We start from the raw sequence: 19953 nt of genomic DNA, 5'->3' as shown, positions 1-19953 counted from the left end.
GGACGCTGATGTCAGTAACATGCTCACTACAATAATATTGTCATTAAACTTAAGGCCATCCAAAGCAAGCAAAAAAGAACAATATAAGCCTTTTCTCCAATTTACTAGAAAGAGATAAAAAAATAAATTGAGCTTATATTGAGGAAATGTATTATTTCTCACTTTAAAAATTTCATCTCAGATAATCTCAGCGATCAACGCTTACTGTGATTTTGGGCGGGAGGTTGAATGTGCCATAGTACCCCCCCCCCCCCCCCTGGTTTTTAAAAAAACATTTTACTGACACTTTCCTTAAGTTTTTTTTTCCTCCAATTTTAGACTGACCCCCTGTCTCAGATAATCATCTTTTTAGTTTTAGTAAGAGTTTTACGGCAATTGCAACACAAATAGATCATATAAGTGCCGAAGATTAGAAGTGTTACAAGAGAGTAACAAACATAAAAAAGAAAGAGGAGAGATAAAGACGATATTTTTTTTTTAGAGGAAAGAAGGAGCAAACCACATCAGAGCACCAGCCAACCACCCACATAATGAACGAATCGCCAAGGTCACTGCGAGACACTTTTTTCTCTTAGAATGTTTTTACACAAATACATATACATTATACTGTGTTTTACACGTACACACATGTCGATTAATTTTTAAGATGTGATGTCTTTTTTTATGTAATGCTATTTGAGCATTTTTTTAAAAATGGAAATGCGCAGCATAAATGCTATTTATTATTATTATAATTAATCGTTTTTCTCAAGGACAACGGGTGGTTGTCTTGGACAGGTTTGACTGCTCTCTCAACTCAGGTTCAGATCTGAAAGGAGTTGGACACAATAAAGGCCATTTAAAAATACCAGGTGAAAAACACGTACAGCACAGAAGATGTGAGTTTAATTCTTGTAACAGGAGGTTCCTTATTATAGCAGCCTGCTCACCAAATGATCTAAAAATTGCGTTGGTGAGGGCACAAACCATTTACAATTATAATTACAGTTACTGCAGATTTCTTAACTCAGATCTGACTGGCTCACAAACACAAATATTAGTAAAACAAATGGTGTGTTATTTATGGCCACTCATATTTTTCAAAAGCCTATACTTCCAACCACCCCACCCCTCTCCCACCCCCATCCTCTGAAACAGACAGTAAAATTCATTAGATGTGATATAAAAGAGGCCAATGATGTAATTAAAAGGATTGACAAGATCTTCATGATTCCTCCTGACAAGAAGTAGAAGCCAATGTGTAAATGTTCTTGAAGATCTAAGAGGAGGTAATAAGAAACAAATATATCTTAAAGAATTTTCCAATTTCTTATCTGGTAATCAAAATATAATCTCTCTCTCTCTCTCTCTCTCTCTTTCTCTAACTCTCTTTCTCTCTCTGTCTCTCTCTCTTTCCCTCCCTCTCATCTACTAGCTTACCAATCTCTTTAAACTCTTTCCCCGTGACCATTGCATCACAGAGTTGTACTGTATGTGTATGTATGTCTGTCTGTCCGTCCGTCTGTCTGTCCGTTCTTCTGTTAGTCAGTCTGTCTGTCTCTTGATTATCTTCCTACCTCCTTGAACTCTCTCCTCATGACCTTTGTGTCGTAGTGTTGTATCGTTTCCCGAGCAATGACCTGTGCCTCCTCCTTGACCTCTGAGGCTATGACCTCTGACTCGATGAACTCCTCAGCCATGATGTCAAAGACCGTCTCCTCCAACTGGTTTGTTCGGGGGTGTAAAGAAAAGCTAATCAGCACAGTAACCATCATTTAGTGTGGGAGAAAGTGTCAGACAGACAGACAGACAGACAGACAGACAGACAGACAGACAGACAGACAGACAGACAGACAGACAGACAGACAGACACAACAAATTTGTTTGTTGGAGTAAAAAGAGATACTTCAACACAACAATGGTCTTTTAGTTTAAAAGAGTTTTACGGCACTCGCAACACAATAAAGTCATATAAGTGCAAAAGATTAGAGGTGTTACAAGAGACAAAAAACACAAAAAAGAAGGAGGGGAGATAAGGATGATAGATGTTTGGAAAGAAAGAGCACACCACACCAGAGCACAAATTTGTTTGTTTGACGGAGTAAAGAGAATTACATCAACACAATAATGGCCTTTTAGAGGAGGGAAAGAGTAAGAAATACAGACAACAGCAACAACAGCAACAACAGATGATTTAGTTAGAAGCACATTAACATGATATCAAAATTATAATCAAAATCAGGAATAATATTTCAGGATCATCATCATCATCATCGTTGTCATCATCATCACAGACCAAACAATTTTCCTTTTTGTCATTTCTTTTTCTTGAAGCATAAGAATTTGTACCATGTTGGCACAATTTTACATAGCTTTCAAATGTTGGTACCAAATCAGGATACGGAACAATAAATACAAAAACAAAAACAAAACAACAGGGAGTACCAGCCCCATCTGTGACTTTGTTGTATATTATCATTTGCTTGAAGTGTGAGTGTGTATAGTTACCATACCACAGCAAAGTTCTCTTTTTCGAGATCAATAAAACATTATCTTATATCTTAAGTTATCTCACAAACTCCAGAGCCGTTCACCCACCAGATCAGGCGCTATCTCATCGAGATAGTCGTCCACCATTTGATGTACGACCCCTGTGGCGACCTCCGTCTCCAGGTAGTCCTCAGCCATCTGCACCACCGTGTCCCGCACCACCTCTCGGGACACCTGACGCACACACTCCTGGATCAGATCCGTGAGGAAATCTTCCAACGGGTCGCGTTTGAGCCGTTGTTCATCCACATAGCTGAGCAAGTTTGTGAAACGTTTTTGTTGTTGTTTTATTTAGGAATATAATATATTATTTGTTTGAAGTTTGACTGTGTATAGCTGCACTGCCATAGCAAAGTTCTACAGCACTTACAATACAATTAGGCTATACAAATGTAGAAGATAAGAGGTGTTACTATTGAGTACCACACAAAAAAAAATCAAGAAGGAAAGATAAGTACGACAGATGTCCAATAGAAAAGAAGGGGCAAACCACACCAAAACCACCCAACAGCCACCCACTTTTGGAACAAGTGTGAGCTTTCCTAGATAACTTTTTTTTTTACACAGGTCACCCTTTCTACATGGCTGTGAATGTTAGCTACCTACCAAAGATTTTCAACCTGAACTAGAGGCAAGAGGAATATGGTTTCTTTGTACACAGTTGAGAATTCCAGGGGAGGAAAAGAAATTGAATTAAGAAGTGCTGAAAAAGGCCCACGTTGGACACCAATTAAAAAAAAAAAAGCAATTAGGGAGAGGCAGTTCCTTTCATACTTGAATAAACATAAAGGTCTAGAACATCTTGCGCTCACTGGTAAAATAGAAGGCAAAAGAGGCAAAGGTAAACCAACAATAACTTTATCTGTAAACTTAAAAAGATGGGGGAAGGGTAAAAAGCAGGATGATATACACCAAAATAAGAATACTCAATAAAGGGACAGTTAAGCCAATCATCTACACACATAACAATGCTACCAGACCCTCTACTGGCCCTAATAACAAATACAAAATAGCAAATATCATTCCACAGCATTTACATCAAATATTCATTAGTTTTAATATTATAAGAGTTTTAACTCTTTTTATCCGGGCTACGAGTATACTCGTAACGAGGACCAGTCCGGGCTACGAGTATTCTCGGAACAGCGATACGGTCATGTCAAAGAAGCTAGTTCTGCTTGTTATTACCCAAATACGGCGATGCTAGCTCTGTCTGAATATTTTAATTTTCCAATGAACAATGGTTTCTTTGTTTTTGATGGGTGTAGAAGCTTGAAAGATGTCTCGAAAACGCACTTTCTCGACCGACGAAGTACTTTTTGAAGTGGCGCTGGGTTGTGAGGGGGGAATGATACTAATTTGATGAAAGTGACTCTGAAATAGGTGCCGTAAATTCCGTTCTGGGTGATAAGAAACACGACTTAGACTCATCTAATAGCGATTCAGATCATGGTGAAGGGGTCAATACTGGAATTTGTGCTCGATGGGTAGGGCTAGATCTAGATCTATAAAATCCAATGGGACATCGTGGGCGCGGCAATCAGGGTCAAGTTCGAGGGTGGAATACACCTCAAAATCTACATTGTGCTATTGGTGTATTTCCTATCCACATATATTTACAAAAACTACATTCAATTTCTAACATAACTGCCAAATTTCCTTAAAATCTTAGAGTAAATGTAAGAAATACAGCACTTTGAACTATACGCACTGACTTCCGACTCATACGGCGCGGCAGCCCCAGGACTGGTACAGAGTCCGTGGGGGTATGGCTAGGATAAAAAGAGTTAAGGCACTTGCAATACAAGTAAGCCACATAGTTGCAACAGGTTAGACAATAGCAAACAAAGAAAAAAAGGAGGAGAGATAAGAACGATAGATATTTGATAACAAAGAAGGAGTAAACCACACCAGAGCACCCATCAATCATCCAGACATCAAAGGGCACAATCCCAAATTATGTCGACATATCACATCAATAAGAAAAACACGACTCACTCGCTAGCACTCTCAGCCAGTGACTCCCGCGCTATGTCAGAGATCAACTCAGACAAATGGTCGCCCAGCAAGTCCTCACACGCGTACAGCGAAGGAACATACAACGGGTGGTTGTAAGGCTGAGGATGGAAATGAAAAACAATCACATTATGAGACAGGATAAAATGTTAGACGAACTTTAATTACCTAACAATTTCAAAAAGGTCGGAATTACCAAACTATGAATAAGTGTTAAATTTCTTTCACAGACTTGGTCTGAACAGTATTAGTTTGAAAAAGAAATACCTATCAAACAGGGTAAACTATTACAATAACGACTTCACAAAGAGACACTACATACATGTGGTACAACATTTTTTCAAAACACAGGACTTCACACCTGACCACAAAATGCAGTTTCTTTTTCATAAAATCTTAAAATAATAAATAAGATTTAATAGCTGCAGCAGATCAAAACTACAAAGGAAAACTTTCCTGGTTGAAAGAAGAAGCGTATAAAGCTGTACTTTTAAACCATGGTAAACCACATTTTCCACACAATGAGTCAGAGCAAGAAACCAAGATAATACAACTCAATGTTCAAAATAAAATAGTCACAAATGCACGTGATGAAGCTTTGCACTCGAAATATCAAATAATCTAAACATACTTGATAAATCTATCAAAGAAGCTAACAAGATACTCTTTAAGAACATTTCAACAACACAGTAAACGAGCTTTGTTTAAGCCAATCAGACATATTCAGAATGCAATGTCTGACTGAAAACTTTTGTAATTAGCAATTTTGTCCAAATTATCTATCACAACACTGAAGAAAAAAAAAGGAAAAGTGTAGAAAGCATTGGGATTATAGGGTCTTAAAGTATAGGAGGCTGCTGCAAAAGGCATCAACTGCCATTTTGGTCCGAAATATCTGATTATCTCTCAGCTAATGGTGTCATAAAAAAACTCGATCAGCATTTACAAATGATTCTAGCATCATTTAGTATAACATTCCATAGTATAACATTCCAACCCCAATTAGGGACACATAAATCAGAAACAGTCCCAGTAAATTTAAGAAGTTTGGTAAGCCTGCAAAAGCTTTGACAATATCATTTTGAAATTGAAGCCTACTCATGTTTCAAAACACGACCTTTCTTCACAGCCTCAAATTGATAAAGAAAAAATCTTCAAAAGCAGCACATTATATAGAATTACTACAAATAAAAAAAGATAAAAACAAAAAGGAAATATCTTTTAAGTCAGCTTTCTCTGAAGGAGCAAGAAATGACACGGAATATAACTTTCCAAAATGAAGCAATATAGTCATAAGGAACAATTTTTAAAAAATTGAATACCTGATACCAGTACCAGGAAGATATTATAAACAATAGCAAAACAAACCAAAAAGAGTAAAATAATCTACTCCACCAAAGCATTTCAACTGGGTGTACAATAGCGTCAATAGGACAGCAAATCAGCAAAAAAGCTTCCTTTCTTTAATCATGCTGCACTTGAGACAAGTACAGGGGTATTCCGAACAAAAGCATATCAAGGGCAAGCAATAAGCAGAAAAGAGAGCCCCTTGCGGGAATCAAACTCAAGTCCTGTCCTATGTTAGCAGTGGCATATAGAGCTTCACTCCACAATTTTGCGTATCCAGTGGCGAAGGGTGTTACTTTAAAACAGCTATAATTCAGCCAAATATATATGGATTTATTTGTATGAGCACTAAAACTATTCTTAATTGGACAAAGGATTCCAATATGGGCGAAAATAAGAAGTGACAATAACACAAGATCAGGTGTAGATCTTGGGGTTGACGAAATCAATACTGCCAAAATGCCACTGAAGTGGCGAGCTGAATTCAAAGAGTCAACTAAAGGGAGGTTGGGGTTTGGTTGAGGAGTGAAAGAGTGATGGGGAAGAGAGGGCTGGGAAGGATGCTGTCTTCAACGAGAGGAAAAACACAACAAATTTTAAAATCTCTGATGGTGTAGTACAACCGGTACTAAGGTAGGCTTAATAAATCTGGAGGCTATGGCCCGGGGCAATTGAACATGTATATTGATATACTGTAGAGAAAAAACCAACTAGATCTAGAGAACAGAGAAAAAAGCAAATAATCTAAAGTAAAATAAAGTGATGACTACTTTTGGAGAAATCTGCAAAAATATATAACTAAGAAAGATAGTTGTAGAAAAATGGAAGAAAATTTTCTGTGCTTGGACAAAACAATGAAGTACTCTTAAACAGAAATTTGCAGGACCACCGGATTTTTTTTCAATTAAGGGGGATTTTCAGTTTAAAGAGGCTGCTCACCTAGAAGAAAAAAAAAATCTGGGGTTTTATTCTCTGTATTACTGGTGCTTTAGGATTAATCATGCTTGGTTTGAAGTGGATTCCATTGTACATAAGAATTAGAGACAAGTATAAGTTGGCATATTGCTTTGCAGCTCTCTATACCGTGTCCTTTTTACAGGATTGTATAGAGCGCTGTAGTTGATCTTTTCACAACTCAGGCAAGTGGGTAGTTGTACTCTGGCGTTGTTTGCTCCTTCTTTCCCATCCAACATCTATCGTCCTTTTCTCTCCTCCTTCTTTTTTGTGTTTGTTACTGTCTTGTAACAGCTCTGATCTTCGGCACTTATATGATATGACCTTATTGTGTTATAAATGCCGTAAAAGTCTTACTAAACACAACTCAAGCAAGAGCCTTTTTCTTCACATCGATGAGAGGCTGAAGAACTCCGACCGAACGATAGTCTAAGATAATATTTGTTCATAACGACATTGTTTAGTTTTTCCGGTACTGTTCATTCTATTCTATTCAAGACCAGATCAATACGGTATTATATTGATATGTAAAGCCAAAATCAAAATGAAAGGAAACCAAACTAGAACTAGAGACCCCCCCCCCAAAAAAAAACCCCAAACAAAAACAACCTTAAAAAACCTTAAAAAAGAAGAAAAAAAACCCCCAAAAACAAATACAAAGAAAAAACCCCCAAGCAAAATCGCAAAACAGGGAGTCTCGACACATGGAACTATTGACCATACTGAAAAATAGAAATGTCTCAAAGCAAGAGAAGAAACAGCTTCAAACAAGCAATACAACAGAGGCATGCATGTCAGCAAGATGTGCAACACAGATGAAGCGAAGGGCTTGTGAATCCAAAGAATATATACAGAGTAGGCAAGAGACCAACCATACGCTGCATCTCATTCAAAACTTCAATTAAGAAATCGGGTAGCAGATCAGTATCCAGACAGTCGTGAATGAACCAATCGATGTAATCCTGGGCAAACAGGGGGTGCGACTTGAAGTGTTCATGGGCTTCTCGTATCTGTCACATGGAACATGCATGGGAGATGGGATGTGAGGATGTGTTCTCTCTTTCAATTTTTTTCTGTTTCAATTTCTCTCTCTCTCTCTTTCTCTCTCTCTCTCTCTTTCTATCCATACATCTATCTATCTATCAATTTAACTATCTATTTATCTATCTCCCTTTCTCTCTCTCTAAGAGAGTTGTTTAAGGGGAGTGGGGAGGAAGCATGGTCTATGCGTCTGTATGTGTGCTGGAATGAGAGTGCATGTGGGTGTGTGTGTGTGTGTGTGTGTGTGTGTGTGTGTGTGTGTGTGCGTATGTGTGCGAGTGTGTGCATGCATGTGCGTGTGTGTGTGTGTGAGAGAGAGAGAGAGAGAGAGAAAGAGAGAGAGAGAGAGAGAGAGAGAGAGAGAGAGAGAGAGAGAGAGAGAGAGAGAGAGAGAGAGGAAAAGCCAGAGAGAGAGAATCAGAGAACAACAAAGAGGCAGAGATACAGAGAGAGAGAACAAGAAGGAGAGAAAGAGAAAGAGAATAAGGGGGAAGAGAAACAGAAATAACAATGGATATAGAAAGAAAGAGAGAAAGAGACAGAGATAACGAGGGAACAAGAGAGAGACAAAAGAGAGAGATGGAGAAAGAGAAAAAGAGACAAAGAAAATAATGGTACGATCGGGAAAAAGATATAGCAAGAATGAAAGAGAGAGAACAAGGGAGAGAGAGACTGAGAGATCGAGAGAGGGAGAGCTTTGAGAGAAGGCTCAAGAGAGAGAACAAGAGAGAGTGAGAGAGAGCAAGAGAGAGAGAGAGAGAGAGAGAGAGAGAGAGAGAGAGAGACAGAGAGAGAGACAGACAGACAGACAGACAGACAGACAGACAGACAGACAGACCGTCGGGGTGGGCGATAGGCGATACTGGCCATTATCGAGTATTTATCGATAAAGAGAGCTCAATATCGATAAGTACTCAGTACTTACTAAGATTCAACAAGATTCCTTACTGGAATAGATTCTAATGTCAATCATAAATTATTTCCCCCATAAAATGCCATGAAAAGCAGCAGTAGGCCTACCTGCATTAGCTTCAGCTGTGCCTTTTGCTGTTGGGGTTTTTCAATAAAACCTGTTTTTTCAGTTTTTGGTTTTATTATTTTTTTTAGGGGAAAAAGGGGGGGGGGGCAGGGCTTCATTTTTTTCCCCTTTTTCTTCTAATGTAGCTGAACCCTTGAACCCTAAAAGTCGCCTTCTGAATTTTTGGGGATCAACTGCATTCATAAACTCTTGGAATCCCTCCCAACTTCCATCATGGAAATGAGTTGCATGTCTGTATATACAGTTTATAGTTTTCTGGTCAGCAGCCTTTCCAATGCTTTTTAATTAAATTTAAAAAAAATTAAATCCCAACATGCCAAAACTTGAGTATCGATTAGTATCAACTGAGCAACGAAAGAATCTAAGTAATTACATAGGGGCTCGTTCTTAATAAGTACTGAGTACTGGTATCGATTAGTGCCCACCACTATCAGACAGACAGACAGACAGACAGACAGACAGACAGACAGACAGACAGACAGACAGACAGACAGACAGGAAAACTTAACAAACCTACTTACTGCAAAGTGGCAATGTTAATTACTTAATGATCAGCTGAATATTTAAAGATTCTGACAATCACCTATTTCATGCTTTTTTTTTTTTCATCTTTAGCAAACGCAATTTTCTTTTCTAAACCAACTTCCCCGTCCCCTTAAAACTGACAAATGAAGACAGTTCTTCTTTCCTTCTTAGCGTTCCCCTGCTAGACCTCAGGGGTAGTCAACAGCTGGTTCCTCAACCTGCAGAACAATTGATTTATGATATCTGACTGTTTTTCCAACCAAGTAGGAGCCCTTGCCTTCAGGCAGCCTCATTCTGATTTTGAAGGTCTTCTATATTTATATATATATATATATATGTTTTCATACTGACAGGAGTATTTTCAGCTTTGTTTGCAATTAAATCAGAACTTTGCGTGGGTAGCGGCCAAAGCATACTTTTATCAATTATAGGACCATCAAGGAATCTTTAATGTGCGCAACTTGCACCGGGACCTCTGAGATTTTTTTCCCTTATCCAAGAAGGTTGGTGATGAAGACAGTTATATTATGTATTTCTAGATTTAAATCTGCTTTCCTAGCCTAGGGCCAAGAACAAGATCAACTATCCTTTGATTCTAAATATTTGTGAGGCATCGTGGTGAAATCAGGCGCTCGTCAAAATAACAAAACTGGAGAGACAGGCATTTTCCCATCAGTTTCGCAATTTTAATCAAATTTTTGGAATTTTGTTCACTCTTTAATGACCAAATAAAAACACATTACCATGGCCATGTGAATTGTATTGAAAAAAGTTGATTAAAAGCTCAAAATATGCAATTTTTCAGTTTTTAAGGTCTCTTTAGCTATTGAAGTAACTAAACTTTGGCTGCCATTTTCTCGTTATTTTTACCGCTGAACTTACCTCTTTCAATCACAAATTTCTTCACTTTTGCTCAAGATAGATGGGTATTTTTTGTCATCAAAAGCAAGATAAATGAACAAGCTTTAAGATGATACCAATAACTTCACATGCACAAAAATTGACGAGCACCTGATTCCCCCCGCGTCTTGACACATTTTGATTCAAACCTCATTGCAAAGAAAAAACCTCCACTCTATTTCCATTCAATCCTCATTACAAAAAAAACCCCTCCATCCGCATCCTTACATTTTGTCTACGAGTTGACAAAAAGACGTACCCTTTCCCAATCCAACCATTTCATCTTTACATCATTATTTCAACCCTTCTACCATTTCAACCCCATCACAATAAAAAGACATTCTTTCCCTATCCTACAATTTCATCCATACATCATCTTGTCACCCCATTCTACCATTTCCTCCCCATCCTACCATTCCATTCTTATCACAATAAAAAGACATCCTCTCCCTATCTTACCATTTCATCCTCGTCACTGTCCTCTTCCTCCTCTTGTGGTGGTGGAAACATCATCGTCATGGCCGGCATCATGGGCGTGGCAAACATGGGCATAGACTGGTGTGCCTGCGCCTTGGACTTCCTATTCTTCTGTTTCACCGGGATACCAGACTGTGACGCGTACGCTCGCCTCATGTTGTACTTGTCTTTGTAACCCACAGCTCTGTCGAGAAAAAGTGTGATGAGCAATTTAAACAAAATTTTTAACCTGACCAGCATGACGAAAATATTTTTCAGTTTGAGTAAAGAGAAGCACATCGCCTCAATAATGGTCATTTCATGCTGGGAAGAAGTAAGACAGACAGACAGACAAACAGACAGACAGACAGACATACAGACAGACAGAACAGACACAACAGAGGGAAGGTAAAGAAGTAGGAGCTACCAGTGGTGCTCTCCAACCACCCGCACGTCAACAGTGCATAACAAGTTAATAAAACAAATTTAAATGTCAAAGTGCATTACAGATCAATTAAACAAACATCAAAGTGCCTAACAGATGAAAAGAAGTGAACATCACAGTACACTACAAATGAATATAAGATATAAATGAGCATTTCAATATCAAGGCCCTTATAAGATCTCAAATGTGCTGCCAAGTAGTTTAAGAGAGATCAAATCCTTTAATTCATCCAAATATCAGATAAAGTCATTTCTGTTTTTAATAAAATTAAAAAAGATAAATATTTAGAGAGAAATTTTCTTTTGGTCAGAACACAATGTACTGATTATATGTTACTTTTGTATAGTAAAGTGCTCAGAGCCTGTGTCCACCCCCCTCCCCTCCCCCCAACCAGGGCAGGGCTACTGACTGAAGTTGTCTTTAGGCCATTCCCAAAAGGGGGATACTAAAATGTTCTTATGCACAGTAGAATTGTAAATGGGCTGATTTATCAAAGTCATGCTCATACTGTGCCGGAACAACAGAGGGGAACTGCTGCTTCTTCTTTCCTCATCCTTACTATCATCATTTTTCCTCTACTTTTTTGCATGTTGGTCACTCTCTTGTGAACTGCTATTTTCGGGGTGCCTAGATAGTTGAAGTAGACTTTGTGCTGTTGAGGCCAGAGAGGTGAGTAGAGTAAGGCTGATTCCCCGTTTGGACTTCTCTGTTGACATCCACTCCTTGGCGCTCATATATGACCTTATGCAGTTAAGAACGTTGTAAAATCTTACTAAATCAAACAAGAGCCTGTGTACTTTAACTCATTCGCTACATGTTATTTTGGGCTTGTGGACAAATTTTTTTCGGGAGGGCAAAATGAGATGACTACTAGTTCGCATTCACAGGTGTTTGGGGCCACAAATTCATATAAATGCCAACATATTATACACTGAAATTTTTAGTATGATTTGTAGAATACATCTGCATTGTTTATTTGTGTATTTTTCAACTTTGGTTCCTGTAAGAAGCAATTATGAAACACAATTTTGTTTGGATGCGGATGAAATTTGAATAAAAAATTAATCATATTTGATGAAAAAAAAAATATTTGCATCAAGTCAAATGATACGTCAAAATAACCATAAATAAATATAGAACTGGAAAAATATTGAAAAATTTGCAGTTATTTACATACATTACACATAATTTGTACATTTGAATCATAACATCCGATACTGAAAAAAATTTAATAAAAAAACAAAATCTTGAAAAAAGGACAAAATGCATTCACAAACAGTACAAAACACAGGCATCTTATATATAAAATTATTCAGAATTGCATTTCGAATATAACTACACATGTCTTGAGTGAAATTTTTTGTGTAATTTTACTTTTAAAAATAGTGATTTTCGGGAGAAAAAAATAGTTTGGCAACTTCGAACTTGCACTGAAAAATATTAGACATTTTTCTATAACAGAGCAATGGCAATTTGAGTTCATTTTACAAATATCAATTTTCTAAAGAAGAGTCCTACATTCCTTTAGTAAACACGATAATGATATATTTTGTTTTGTAAAAGTGCCAAGACTGGCATCTGGGCTATAATTTGGGCATCATGATAAAACAAAGTCGCATAAACTTCGAAATCGTGTATCAAAACTTAGGATTTTCGGTGGAATCGCTTGACCCGGATATCAACATTACATTATAATCTTTATTTTAACTCATTCGCTACATATTATTTTCGGCTTGTGGGCGAATTTGTTTCGGGAGGGCGAAATGAGATGATGACTAGTCATGCGCAGTTCACAGGTCTTTTGGTCATAAATTCAAACAAATATCAACATATTATTTATATACCCACATTTTCAGTATGGTTTGTAGAATACACCTGTACTGTTTATTTTTGTGTATTTTTCAACTTTGGTTCCTGTAAGAGGCGATTATGCAACACATTGTGATTGGATGCGGATAAAATTTGAAAATAAAAAATTAATAATCTCAGGTGAAACTCAAAAATAATGTTTGCACCTAGTCAAATGATACATCAAAATAACCATAACTGTATTTTGAACAGGAAAATATTGAAAAATTTGCAGTTATTCGCATACATTCCATAATATTTGTACATTTGGATCAAAACATCCGATATTGAAAAACAAATCTTTTTAAAAACAATTTAGAAAAAAGGATCACTAACAGAAACAAACACTCGTATCTTACATGGAATTATTCAGAATTGAATTTGGAACACACCTAAACATGCCTTGAGTGGGTTTTTTTGGAGTAATTTTTTTAAAAAGTAATGATTTTGGGGAGAAAAAAATATTTTGACTATTTAGATCTCTCTAGATATCTAGAACTCAAAAATTTTGATTTCTCAAATACAGTGTATTGGCAATTTGAGTCCAGTAGTATCAATATTATAAAGAAGAGTCCTACATTTCTTTAGTGAGCAAAATAATTATACATTTTGTTGTGTAAAAGTACTAAGACTGGTGTCTGGGCTATAATTTGGGCTTCGCGATAAAACGATGTCGCATAAACTTCGAAATGGTGTTTCAAAACTGAATCAAAACTTCCGATTTTTGGTGGAAACGCTTGACACGGAAGTCAACATTATATTCTGACCTTTATTTTAACATGGATATTTGGATTGGAATAGAAACCAAGCTAAAATTAAACGTCGGTTCTGGAGCCGTCGGGGGCGGCTTAGCGTACTGACGGCAATTTAGCCACGCCGCCCCCCACGGCTCGGTGTAGCGAATGAGTTAACATGGATATGAGGATTGGAATAGAATCTAAGCTAGAATTATAGGTCGGTTCTCGAGCCGTCGGGGGCAGCTTTTCTCGAGCTGTCGGGGGCGGCTTGCCGTAGTGAATTCACTTTACCTGCGCCGCAGCCCACGGCTCGGCGTAGCCAATGATTTAATCGGGGTTGAGCGCTATATAAATGCCATATATGTTATTATTATTATTATTAAATATGTATAAAGGTTTACCTGTCTTGTCTCCCAAAAGGTTTTTTCTTTTTCTTTGCCCCTTGTGGTGGAGGTGGGTAGTAGACAGGGAATGGGGCCCCGTACACTATCTGCGGAGCCATGTATGCTGGCATGGGGGATGGGTATGGCTGCGGCTTAAAGCGGCGACCGCGGCCATCTTTGTTCTGTTTGTGCGTACGCTGGTGGTCATACTTATTACCGACACCTCGTCGTAGACCATAGTCTTCCTCTTCATCTTCATCCTCATCATCGTCACTTTCCTCTCCCCAACTATCATAGTCTTGAGGTGGGACCCTGTGAGCAAATTAATTATAATTAGTCATATTATATTTTTAGAGGTCTCAAGAAGAGGTAATTTTTTTTAATCAGCTGGAAATCAGCCGTCCTATTAAAAATTTTTCATTTTGTATATCTCATGTCATCTTTTAAGACTCATATTTGTCCCACCTGAGAAATAAAAATATGATAAAAATTGCCCAAAGGGCAGAAAAATGTCGATTCCTTCAATTTCATTATTTTGACAAGCACCTGATTTCACTAAAAATGTACACAATAAATTCCTGTGAAGTGGGGGGGAAAATTAAGAAAGAAAAGGGTTAAATTGTTAAATACACAGATGGAAATTACTCTTTCTTTTACAATTTTGTCTATGCCAACAAGAACATATGAATTACGAAAAAAACATATAAAAAACACTTACTTTAACGATAAAAAGAAGTGTCTGAGTTCAAAAACACTTTAGAAGATCATGTCCCTATTAACAGCAGAGAGCAAAGTGAAAGTGTCCTCATCATCACCATCTGTTGCTGCAATCTTCTCTCAAACAAAGCTCTTACAGACCAACCACGTAATCTTACTTGGACTTGGAGAATGCTATTTTTGGCTTGACTGGAGGAATCACTTCATATCCAAGTGGTCTCGTCTCTCTATTCTCATATGAAGACCTTCGCTGCTGCTCTGGCTGGGGGCTTAACCTGGAAGAATAACGACAAAATATGACATTTTTATAGCACTTCATCCTCATTAAAAAGCACAGGCTCTTTTTTGCAGTGCTAAATAAAGAATACAAAACGTTATCCAGAGAGTGTTTCTATGAGCACATTTTGAGATGATTTGATGAACTTAATTTCAAGAACAGTCAGTAAAATGTGTTCTTTCAAAATTTCCTGTTGAGCAGAAAATCAGAAACAACAGTTGTGGCACATGAAAGTCTGTTGTTTTTTTTCCTTACCATTCAATTGGGAGTATAATATTTGTTGTTACTTGAACATAAACCAATGTTTAACACTAACCTTCTGTCTGCCTGTGCCTACAGCAGTGCTTAGCCAAACCTGTTTCTCTGTGGGTGGTGATCCTTTCCTCAGTGATGGGGCCCCGATGCGTTGGAATCTCACACGTTACACACAAACAAACCGATGCTCTAACTAGCCTTTTCTCCACCCGAACTCTCAGCAGGCCTCCTCTGCCTTGCTACAGCTCTCCCCTCTAAAGTCTAACCTGTAGTAACCCAGACTGCTTTTATAAACTTGCAAACAATACAACTGAACTGAGACTCACACTTTACTCACCCTCACACTTTCAGCAAAACAATACAATAGGCTAGGCCTAACCCCCTGCCACAACCAAAAACAACCAAATAGACCACAATATTCTCGTCACAGCATGATGATAGGCTGGCAGGTTATATGGATGCATTTATAAAAAGGGAAAATGCAGTGCATACAAAAGTTAATTTTTTGGTGATCTTGTAGTTCCGTTCGTTAAAGTCCACGATCCATTTGTTTACATCCAGAGAAGAAATCCGGAAGTCTTGATGACCAAATAGGCAACACAAAGAACAGGGATGCAACCTAACTGCAAAACATCAAATGGTAAAATTCAGGGGGGCATGGACATCCCCCCCTCCATCCCTGAACCCCCCCCCCCCCTCCATATTTTTATTAGGTCAGGGGGGCAAGCCTTGGTGCTCAAACCGGCAAATAATAATTGGGGGGGGGGGGGGGGGGGGGACTGCAGAAGAATAGAAGATTCTTTGCTTGAATTTTGATTTACTGGCTTTAGTGTTTCCTTCCAGTCTGACACTTAGTTGACTCCTCAACGATTACCTGGCAATTCAGGGTCTCTGGCGTTCAGCTTTGGACTTAAATCACCAGTTTTTCTCCGATTCAGCTGTTGATTTTAAAATTCCATTAACAGAAAAAATTATTTTAAAAAAAAAGTAATAACTAAAAAAATACTGCATATTATTTTGTCAAATATTTTTCCTGATTCCAGTCCTCACTCACTTGGGTAGATAAGGTGATGGTGTTCTCCTGTACTTCCCAAATGGAGGATGATTTAGACCATTTTTTAATGCTGATGAACTGATCGGGGTTTTTTTCCTGACTCCTCCAGCAGGTGAATATCTTGATCGGCTCTTCTTTCCTGAAGCCAACTCTTCTCTTATCTTGACGAGTCTATAAGAAAAGATGAGATATATAAAGGAATAGGAATGAAAGGATAACAATTCTACCAAAAATATGCTGTACAACCAATGAAACCCCCCTCTTTGATAAAAATAGAAGGAGGTGGCTATCCTCACCCGGGGTGAGAATAAAAATACGATCGACCTCTCACCCCGGGTGAGACTTGCCAGCGTTGGCTATTCTCACCCGGTGCGAAACAAGACCTGTTTTTCCTAATTTCGGAATATTGTCTTTCAGTGTAGATTATCAAATTGACAAAAGCAAAGAAAAAATGACGTTATAGCCCAAAAGTAAGCAAATTTGATCGTCAACAAAGATTATGGCTATTTCACTTTTCGAATCAAGCCGAACTATGCGGGTCGCCATTTTGTTTTCTGAAAGTTCTCTCGCTACTCCTCTCCCCCCCCCCCCCCCCAAATAAAATTGCACGCTTTCATTTCAACACGAGAGCGCTGGAACGTTTGTTCATAGCACAGAATTCTACACTTCTGTTATCAAAGTGGTTCACGGTGAACACTACAATGGTTGGCCTAGCCTAGGCTACCACGGTGAACGCACACCGGGTGAGAACAGCCAAAAGGCTAGCCAGCGCTATAAAAAAATTGTTTTTTAAATGATTAATGCTATTTAAAGTAATCGTACCGGGTCGGGCAGCAGGGTTTTTTTTAGTTTTCGGGCACTGGAGTACAAAAAAATCTTTTAAAACTTTGTTTTTAAATCTAACCCCAAAAGAGTGGCACACAAACCTAAAGCAACCTCCCTTACTTTCGTTGACACTACAGTTACGGCGACCTTTTGCTAAAAATAGTCCTTAAGACAGCTTTTTCTTCATCAATTGAGCAAAGCAGTGTGAAGCTCTTACCCCAGGAAGAGTTACCATTGGTTGTGGATGAAGGAGTCTAGGCTGTGGCCTAGATTCTACGTTTTGGTAAACTCTGAAAGCTGGATAGTTATTTACATATGAGGCCCTATCAAGGATGAAAGAGAATTAGCACTTCAGTCTCGCTGTTTTTGCCCAAAGGGGGGTACCCGGATTGTAACATAAAATCCGTAGTTTCTCATCCTTCGGGCACATAGATAATATAATGCCAATAGTTATATAATAAAGAATCAAGAATTCGTGCATAATTTAAATAATAGTAGAGTCAGATACAGCATATTAGCTCAGTCGGACATCAGTGTAGTAGAGTCAGATACCAGTGTAGTTGAAGTTGAGTGAGCCAGATACCATCCATAGCCACTTCGAATTATATAATATGGGCCTCAAATATGTGAACAAGCTGAAACAGTACATTCCTGGGGTCATCCAATCACAGGGTTTCCTGTAGCAAGTTTCGGTTTATCTTTAGGGCAAGGCAGATAGGAGGTATAAAGCTTTAAAGTGGACGTGCCTCTATTTTCGTCCTAATTTTGACAGAACCGGTAATTTTACTCTAGTCTACTACTACACTACTGTCTCTAGATCTATCATAATTCCCAGTGACCTCTACGATCCCACTACAATTGAATAGTCACATATCAACTCGTGCCTGCCACAGGGTCATCCATCAACATAATAAAAGTATTCATCGGACCATGTCAAATTAATTATTAATGTCATTATTCATTATATTGGACTTGGGTTGAGGCTGAGGACAGAGCGAGAGCCAAGATTGAGCAAGAATCTTGAATCTAGATTAGATTTCGAGCACAATTTGCTTTCTTAGCTAGTGAATTGTATTTATCATCGTACGTGTCTTGATGCTCTCTCCAGAAAGATTCTTTCTCTAATTCCTGTACTTCGCCAGTCATGTTGAGCGTGTATGTCGATGGCTTCACGTCCTACGTAGCGGAATGCGATCTTTGCTTTTATCCTCCATTATCATCAGGTTGTTTACACTCGATACGGCGGACACCAAACTTTTGCGACTGCGCCCCCTGTTGGAACAGATAAGAATAGTTCCCCTTGACAAGTTCTGAAAACCCATAGATATAGTGGGATAGATTGTTAATATCAGTGGATTAGGGCATCTCAAAATGGTGCTAAACAGGCAAACTGGGCTGCAGAGTGGTTGGAAGGAGGCACAGAACCGCTCTTGGTATCGTCAATATTGTCTAGTAAAACTTCTTTCCAAGCACTTTACTTCTGAGAAAGGAAATTCGATAATAAAATCAATATTTAGCCTGCGCATACATATATTTATTTCTAATTACAATGATTAATGTGCCGACCTATATACAATTACCGGTCTACCGAGATGTGACTGATTAGTTACTGGTTAAATTTTTAAAATTTTAATTACTATAGTTTGCAAACACTGATTTGCCAGATCTTGATCTCGTAGAAGAGTTTCGTGGGTACAGTTTGACCATAGAACAAACCAGAAATTGTTTATTAATAAGCTTAATTATCTCAAGGTATTTTCTTTCTGAGTATATTTTTCTTATTTATAGTTTATTACACTAGTCTTGCCGATTTTCTACTTGTATCAAAGGCAGGATGACATATCTACATACGAAATAGAAGTTTTCAAAGCGGTGAAGCCACGCACTACTGCACAGCTCAATTGTCCTTCCTAGATCCTTTATCTCATTTTTTTCTTCAACTCGTTAATATTTCCTTTTCCACTGGTATTAGCAATCTACTCCATTACATCTATGGGTTTTCGGTACTTATTGTCAAGGGTGTTTCTCGTTTTTCTCAAAATTATAAAATGTCCAGTAATTTTAATGTCTCTGTGCTTTTGGACAGTAGTTTATTTGACCCTGAAATATTACACGTTTTTTCGCCAAGAAACACCACATCTAGAATGATAATGACAATACTGCATTTGTGTAGTTCATACCCATGTTCTACGGCTTGCTATGTGCGCTTTACTGCCCTTATCAATTAATTATTATGACAATAATTTCATTTATCATTACATAATATATTAATATCCGCTAAAACTTCCTGTATGCGCTTTACAACTGTTATTACCCCCAGTCGTAGTCCCTCGAGCACACAGAAACGTTCTCGGCTTCCCGGGATATATAATTCAGTGCAAGCAGCTGATGAAGCGCCCAAACACGAACATACTGACAAGACCCCTCGCAGTCTCCGAGGTGGAGTGAGAAAACCCCGTTTTAAAAAAGTGAGTCTTTCGTAATGGCAAGGCTTCTTTCTTGCCGTCGTTAACAGGAGACATGAGTAAGATTCTGTTGTCGGTGTGTATTTGTGTGTTTGTGAATGTTGGTTTTGTTTTTAATCAGGTCTTTCTGTTGGAATGAA

At 38.2% G+C, this 19953-nt stretch overlaps 1 protein-coding gene across 2 annotated transcripts in view; it reads right to left on the bottom strand.

Moving 5' to 3' along the window:
- LOC101850543 overlaps nucleotides 1-18617 on the bottom strand; it is a 24036-nt gene extending 5419 nt beyond the window's left edge. The window contains exons 1-9 of one of the 2 annotated variants that reach the window (XM_005093485.3): nucleotides 18436-18617; nucleotides 16524-16694; nucleotides 15096-15212; nucleotides 14239-14532; nucleotides 10811-11012; nucleotides 7719-7856; nucleotides 4528-4646; nucleotides 2578-2782; nucleotides 1557-1703 (exon numbers count right to left, since the gene is read on the bottom strand). In XM_005093485.3, coding sequence (XP_005093542.1) covers nucleotides 1557-1703; nucleotides 2578-2782; nucleotides 4528-4646; nucleotides 7719-7856; nucleotides 10811-11012; nucleotides 14239-14532; nucleotides 15096-15212; nucleotides 16524-16694; nucleotides 18436-18494 — 1452 coding nt within the window. In that variant the 5' untranslated portion in view covers nucleotides 18495-18617. The remainder of the gene's footprint in view (nucleotides 1-1556; nucleotides 1704-2577; nucleotides 2783-4527; nucleotides 4647-7718; nucleotides 7857-10810; nucleotides 11013-14238; nucleotides 14533-15095; nucleotides 15213-16523; nucleotides 16695-18435) is intronic. The other variant, XM_013079823.2, reaches the window with a different exon arrangement.
- Between the last annotated feature and the right edge of the window lie 1336 nt (nucleotides 18618-19953).

The sequence above is a fragment of the Aplysia californica genome, unplaced genomic scaffold (genome assembly GCF_000002075.1).
Source record: "Aplysia californica isolate F4 #8 unplaced genomic scaffold, AplCal3.0 scaffold00065, whole genome shotgun sequence".
NCBI classification, from domain to species: domain Eukaryota; kingdom Metazoa; phylum Mollusca; class Gastropoda; order Aplysiida; family Aplysiidae; genus Aplysia; species Aplysia californica.
This window is presented reverse-complemented; position numbering and strand designations above follow the sequence as displayed.